Source organism: Rhinatrema bivittatum, chromosome 19, assembly GCF_901001135.1.
Source record: "Rhinatrema bivittatum chromosome 19, aRhiBiv1.1, whole genome shotgun sequence".
Lineage (NCBI taxonomy): Eukaryota > Metazoa > Chordata > Amphibia > Gymnophiona > Rhinatrematidae > Rhinatrema > Rhinatrema bivittatum.
Window position 1 is genome coordinate 35,998,487 of NC_042633.1, and position 6,565 is coordinate 36,005,051.

Sequence of the window (6,565 nt, forward strand, 5' to 3'; positions counted from 1 at the left end):
GGCAAGTTCTTAAGTATTTTTTCCACTCTGTGCACAACCGGGCTGTGCAAATCCTGTACCCAGAGAAACGTGGTTAACGGGACACAATGCAGGGCGGGGGGTTTCAGAAGAGGACAGGACGAGCTCCTGCAGGGGAAAAGTCCGTAAACAGTTATCATGAGCCAGGTGGGCTCGGGAGGGGGCCGGTGCTGGTCCCTGGGAAGTGAGATACGAGAAACGAGATCGGACTTGGGGGGGTTCTGACGAGAGCTTGCAACCCCGACCTGGCTGCCGTCGGGGAGAGAGAGGGGGCTGGGGGGCCGGATGGACCTTGGTCCGACCCAGAGAGAGGGGAGGACTTCTTACGAGTGAAAGGGGGTGGGGGTAAAAGCCCGGGACGGAGGGGGAGAATTCCGCTGCCCTTCGCGCTCGGGTCGCTGCGGAGTGACACCCCCCAGCCCTCCCGGGAGCCCGAAGCTCAGGGTGTGCGTTTCTGTGCTACGCTGAGGGCTTCTCCGGGTTTACGAGAGCCTGGCGGGCTCGGCGCCAGCTTCCCCTCCCAGCCACATCGGTTACAGGTGAAAGTGAAAGAGAGGACCAGAGAGGGGGGAGCTCAGGACGGCGAGCACAGCAGAACGGCGGCTCCCGCAGCCTCTGGAGGAGTGACCCGTGGCAGCCACCTTCTCGAGCCACCATGCTGAGGTGCGGGGCTCCCACGCACCCACGGGCGGGAGGCTTCGGCTTCGAGAACTGTCAGAGGTGAGGAGGGCGAGTCCCTTTCCCTTCCCTGCTGTCTCTGTGCGTGTCTCTCCCCCCTCCTCCCTGGTCCTGCCTCTCCCCCCCCCCCAGGGCGACGGCTGGTGGGACGGGAGCCTCTGGCTGTGGGACCCTCTGGCCCAGTAACCGGGGAGAGGCGAATCCTTCCTGGGCAGGAGGGGAGGCTTTAAGGGTGGGAGGAAAAGTGAAAGAGAAAGCGCAGCCAGCTCTGCCCAGGCTGTGGAAATCTTTCTAAATGAAACAAAGAAATGAGGGCAGAAGAAGACCAAACGGCCCATCCAGTCTGCCCAGCAAGCTTTCACTCTTGTTTTTCCCTCATACTTATCTGTTACTCTTGGCTCTTAGTAACCTTTGGTTCTATTTCTCTTCCACCCCCGCCATTAATGTAGAGAGCAGTGTTGGAACTGCATCCAAGTGAAGTATCTAGCTTGATTAGTTAGGGGTAGTAACCGCTGCAATAAGCAAGCTACACCCACGCTTATTTGTTTTACCCAGACTATGTAATTCAGTCCTTCTTGTTGTTGTCTGTATATAAATCCACTTTTCTTCATCCCCCCCCTGTGTGGGGTGAATCCCCTAAATTCAGCAGATCTAAACAGCAGCGGGCCAGAGACAGTAAAGTCAAGGAAGGCGGACGTAGATATTGTTTTTATTCCCGCCGCGGTCCAGCGGGAAAGGCTACCCTGCGTGCTGCAGGGCGTGGCGCGTCCACTCGGCTCTCTTGCCTTTTCGCCCAGTGCCTCCGGACTCCATCTTGGGGGTTGGAGGTTCCGACTTTGGGTCCTCTTGCCCCGCAGGCGACCGCCGAGAGCACCCAGCCTAAGAAGATTGCCCTTGCAGTCAGTTTGCCCCTCCACCCGGGCATGGCTACCCACCCCCCCCTTTCCCGGCGCTCTCCTCCTCTTGCCTTTCCAAGGCCCAGAGTCATGCCCTGACGGGACTGGAGCCCCTGAATAAAGCTCCACTCGCAAGGCGTTACTGAAAACAAACAATAATAATTCTTTTGCAGGGTTACTCCTCTTAATATATATATATATATATAATTTTATTTTTTTTTGGCCCGACACGCCGAAGTTAACCCTAGAATTCAGCCATGGCCGAGAAAGCTCAGAGTTCAAATCCAGCTGCCGCACATTGTGACCTCGGAAAGGTCACTTTCCCCTCCATTGCCTCAGCTACAAACTTAAGAGTGTGATCCTTCATAGAAAATACCTGTAGTACCTGAATGAGATTCGCTTTGAAGGGCCTGAAAGACGGAATGTAAACCAAATAAATAAAAACAAATTTAGAGCCGAGATTTAGACCAGTTTTGCAAGACCGAACAAAAATGTTTTGGTTTTTTTTGACTGACTGTCAGTAAATTTCCTGACAGTTGGAAACCCTGACTTGGACGCTCGCAATGCAGTGAAAGCGCTGAACACACACGCGAGGGCCAGGGTCGGCAAGGGAAGTTTTGAGAGAGATACCCCCCCCAGAAAAGGGAAGGGGGAGTGAGGCAGACTTCCTAGGGTGGCGAGAAGGGGGGGACTGTGCTGAGGCATGTGTGTAATATCTCTGTACCTGGGTGCATGTCCATCCGTCTGTCCCTGTGCATGCCTGTCTGCCTTCTTAACTGGTCTCTACTACTCCTCGTTCTCCTCCCCCCTCCCAGAAATGAATGTTTGGAGAAAGAATTATCCCAGCAAGGCCTCAAAGTCCCTAAAGCCAGAAAGACCGGGACCACCATCGCTGGACTGGTGTTCAAGGTAAGGAACCCGCAGCACAACCGTGCAGACAAAGTGCAAGCCGAGACGCTCGTCTGCAAATGCCGCCAAAATGCAGAGAGCGCAGGGGCCGAAGATACCAGAGGTCACTCTAACAAAATGCAGAGAGCGCAGGGGCTGAAAATACCAGAGGTCACTCTAACAAAATGCAGAGAGCGCAGGGGCTGAAAATACCAGAGGTCACTCTAACAAAATGCAGAGAGCGCAGGGGCTGAAAATACCAGAGGTCACTCTAACAAATGCAGAGAGCGCAGGGGCTGAAAATACCAGAGGTCACTCTAACAAAATGCAGAGAGCGCAGGGGCTGAAAATACCAGAGGTCACTCTAACAAAATGCAGAGAGCGCAGGGGCTGAAAATACCAGAGGTCACTCTAACACAATGCAGAGAGCGCAGGGGCTGAAAATACCAGAGGTCACTCTAACAAAATGCAGAGAGTGCAGGGCCTGAAAATACCAGAGGTCACTCTAACACAATGCAGAGAGCGCAGGGGCTGAAAATACCAGAGGTCACTCTAACAAAATGCAGAGCGTGCAGGGGCTGAAAATACTGGCGGAGTTTTTAACAAAATGCAGAGATCATGGGCTGCAAATTTTAGAGGGCACTCCAGCAAAATGTCAGAGACTCCGTCCGTGACCCCGGGGTGCGTCGCCTTATCACTCTGGGCCTCAGTCCTAATCGCCAGCCCCGTCACCGACTCTCTTGTGTAAGATTTGGGGACAGGTAACTTTTTTTTTTTTATTTCCTTGTCCTTCCCCAGGACGGTGTAATCCTGGGAGCTGACACCCGGGCTACGGACGACATGGTGGTGGCCGACAAGAACTGCCTGAAGATCCACCCTATCACCTCCCGCATCTAGTGAGTGACTTAGTGTGTGTGTGTGTGTGTGTGTGGGGGGGGGGGGTCTACTTCTCGCACGTGAGGTGGCAGAGGGACAGGGAAAAACCTTGTCCGTCCACTTCAAACCAATCGAAAGCGGAAAGCGAGCGACAGTGGAGGATGCAGCACCGAGCGAGTCGGCACCAGGGTTTGGGGAGGGTGCTGCACTGGTGCTTCTGTGACCTTGAAAGCCGCCCGAAGGTCGAACAGGTCCGGAGCCCGATTACAAATTTAAAAAAAGGGCTTAGTAAACATAAAAATTGAAATCCATCTCCCCCTCTCTCCTCCCTCCCCCCCCCACCCCTTTGGCGCAGCTGCTGCGGTGCGGGCGTGGCAGCCGACGCGGAGGCGACCACGCAGCTCCTGTCGTCCAACCTGCAGCTGCACGCCCTGTCCACGGGACGCGAGCCACGCGTGGTCACCGCCTGCAGGATGCTGAAGCAGATGCTGTTCAGGTGAGCTGCTCGGGCTTTCTGCCCCTTGATGGGAAAAAAAAAAACCCCAAAAACATCTTGTACAAACAAAATTAGCTGCCGGGGCCAAAAAAGAAGGTGAATGGGGAGTAAGATCAGCAGGGCGGGCTGGGTGGGAGAGAGGAAGCAGGCGATGCAACGGTTACGGAATTTGGAGGTAATGCTGGTCCCACTGCATTGTAATGTAACTTTTTTTTTTTTTTATTCTAACCCCCACCCTGTCCAGGACAAAATCTGATTTCGGATCTGGGGGAGTCTTGGCCGTTCCTTGGTCGAGCAATGGCGGCACCCAGTGGCCAACTTGTGAACTGCAGCCTTGTATTTCCTCCGGGTGACCCAGGGGTTCCCCCAAACCTTCAGGGGGAAGCTTTTTTTTTTTTTTCAGCTTTAAAAAAAAATTTCACGGACCCCCCCCTTGCGTGCGAAAACAAAAGGGAGAATGAGACACCCCCCCCCCCCCCGATTCGTCCGTACTGTGTGAAAAACCTTGGTCTAAGCTGAATACGTGGGGAAGGGCTCTCGCAGTTGAAGGTGGAGGCCACGCCAGCTGCAGCGGGGAAAAGGAAAGCAGCTTTGGGGGGAGGGGCCCCCCCCACTCTCGCTCTCCTGGCCTGTGGCAGCAGCCCCCTCGCATCCTCCCTAGCTAAGCGTCCCTGCATCTCTACTAGGGGGACCCCCCCCCCCGGTCCAGTCTGGTCTCGCAGACCTCAGGACAGGAACCCCCTGCTCCAGGCTCTTTAAGCTTCTTTAATGCTAAGTCCTGTTTTTTTTATCCACCCTCCCCTCCCGGCAGGTACAAAGGGCACATCGGCGCCTCGCTCATCGTGGGTGGGGTGGACTGCCGTGGCCCCCACCTCTACACCGTGCACCCGCACGGCTCCACCGACAAGCTGCCCTTCGTTTCCATGGGTGAGCCCGGCAGCTGCTGCAGCGCCCTGAGCGTGAGGAGGGGGAGGGGCAGGGAGGGCGTTTAACAGGGGCAACCGAACTTGGGTTTCCCCTGCCGGGAAAGCTCAGCTAGAATTTAGAAATGGGGGAAGGGCATTTTAAGATCCATATTTATTCTTCATTAGTGCTTGGAGACAGGGGTCAGCAGCACACGGAGAGGGAAGTGCCTTCGTTGATGCTCGCTTGGTGAGAGAGTTGGTAGCAGTAGTGGGATCGGAAGCCGGGTCTGCGGATGTCACGGCGCCGGGCTCTCAGACCGGGCTGTCGTATGAGGAGAGCCGGTGTTGGCAGAGGCACTGGAACCTGGGTCTGCAGGAGTCCTAGTGCTCGGGGTTTTTAGCAGCACTAGTCTCTCACATGGGGGAGGGTTGGTGGAAGTGGTGGGATTGGAACCTGAGCCTCGGCACTGTATTTTGTGTCTCACCTGTGTTTCCCCCCCCCCGGAACTAGGCTCTGGAGCTGGAGCAGCAATGTCCATACTGGAGGATCGATTCAAGCCCAATATGGAGGTGAGAGTGGGTGGAAGGGGCGTGGATAGAGACCCCCTCCCTACAATAGGGGTAGGGGAAAACGTTCCCGGACATTTATAGCGGCTGAGGTGAAATTTTAGAACATGTTTCGCTTCCACGTGTCAATCGGGTTTCGGTTATAGTGGTGAGTGCATGTGTCTTCCCCCAGCTTTTCATCTTGCCCTTTGACCTCCACAGCTGAACACCGCGCTGGACCTGCTCAGAGACTCCATCAAGGCAGGAATCCTGTGTGACCTGGGCTCGGGCAGCAACGTGGACGTGTGCATCATCACCAAGGAGAAGGTGGAGCTCGTGCGCAGCTATGACCAGCCCGTGGAGCGTGGGGAGAGGTAAGAGGAAAGGCCGCTGACACAGGGAAGACCCGGGTTCGAATCCCGCCTCGCTGCCCAGTTCTCACACTGTGCAACAGTCATGTGCGGACTGCACAGAACCGTTACACTCGCAAACCCAAGGCTCCAAGCCAACCTCTCACTGTGCGACAGCCTGGTGCTGACAGCACAGGGCTAGGATAGGTGTAGACTCGGGGCTCCAATCCCACTGCTGCCACCAGCGCTGTGTGACATCCTTGTACTGAGCACAGAGCTGTGACCTCTGCAGACCTGGGGTCCAGTCCCACCGCTGCCACCAACGCTCAAGAGTTTTGAATAGGGTTTATGCCTTGGCACTCTCTGCAGTAACACGTGTTGTTCTCTCCCCCCCTCCCAGGCATGGCTCATACCGGTATCAGAAGGGTACGACCACCGTCCTTGCTCAATCCGTGAAGCCGCTGGAGCTGGAGCTGGTGGAGGAGAACGTACAGACCATGGATACGGAATAACGCCCACCCAACCCCCCAGGGGCAGAGGAGTGACCCTTTCCTCTCTGGGAACCGTGGGGGGCTACAGAACACATCTCAGGCATCCCCTGTGGGGTTTTTTTTCATGCTTCGCCTCACGAATGTTCCCCTCCTCCATTGACTCCTCCATTAAGGACGAAATGTTCTAAAAATATTATAACTCTTTCTCCCTAGCGCTTCCTTTTATCTTATGGTACTATTTTTCCGTTAGATTAAGTTGTCTCCTGAGAAGGATCTTCCCTGATTTATTTGTGGGCTATGAATGGTAAGACAGAATTATATTTCCTGTATTGATTATGTAATATTTGATGTCTATACCATTCTTTCCTTAAATGTATACAATTGTATTCATTGTAAAAATTCAATAAATAATACATTAAAA

The 6,565-nt window shown here is 54.6% G+C and overlaps 1 protein-coding gene across 1 annotated transcript; it reads left to right on the top strand.

Annotated features, from left to right (window-relative positions):
• The first annotated feature begins 363 nt into the window (after window positions 1-363).
• On the top strand, window positions 364-6,565 carry LOC115080979 (proteasome subunit beta type-7-like). Its single transcript, XM_029585475.1, has 8 exons — window positions 364-738; window positions 2,408-2,501; window positions 3,279-3,376; window positions 3,712-3,852; window positions 4,664-4,779; window positions 5,269-5,327; window positions 5,526-5,677; window positions 6,054-6,565. The coding sequence occupies exons 1-8, from the start codon at window positions 674-676 to the stop codon at window positions 6,163-6,165; spliced, it is 837 nt and encodes a 278-aa protein (XP_029441335.1). The 5' UTR covers window positions 364-673; the 3' UTR covers window positions 6,166-6,565.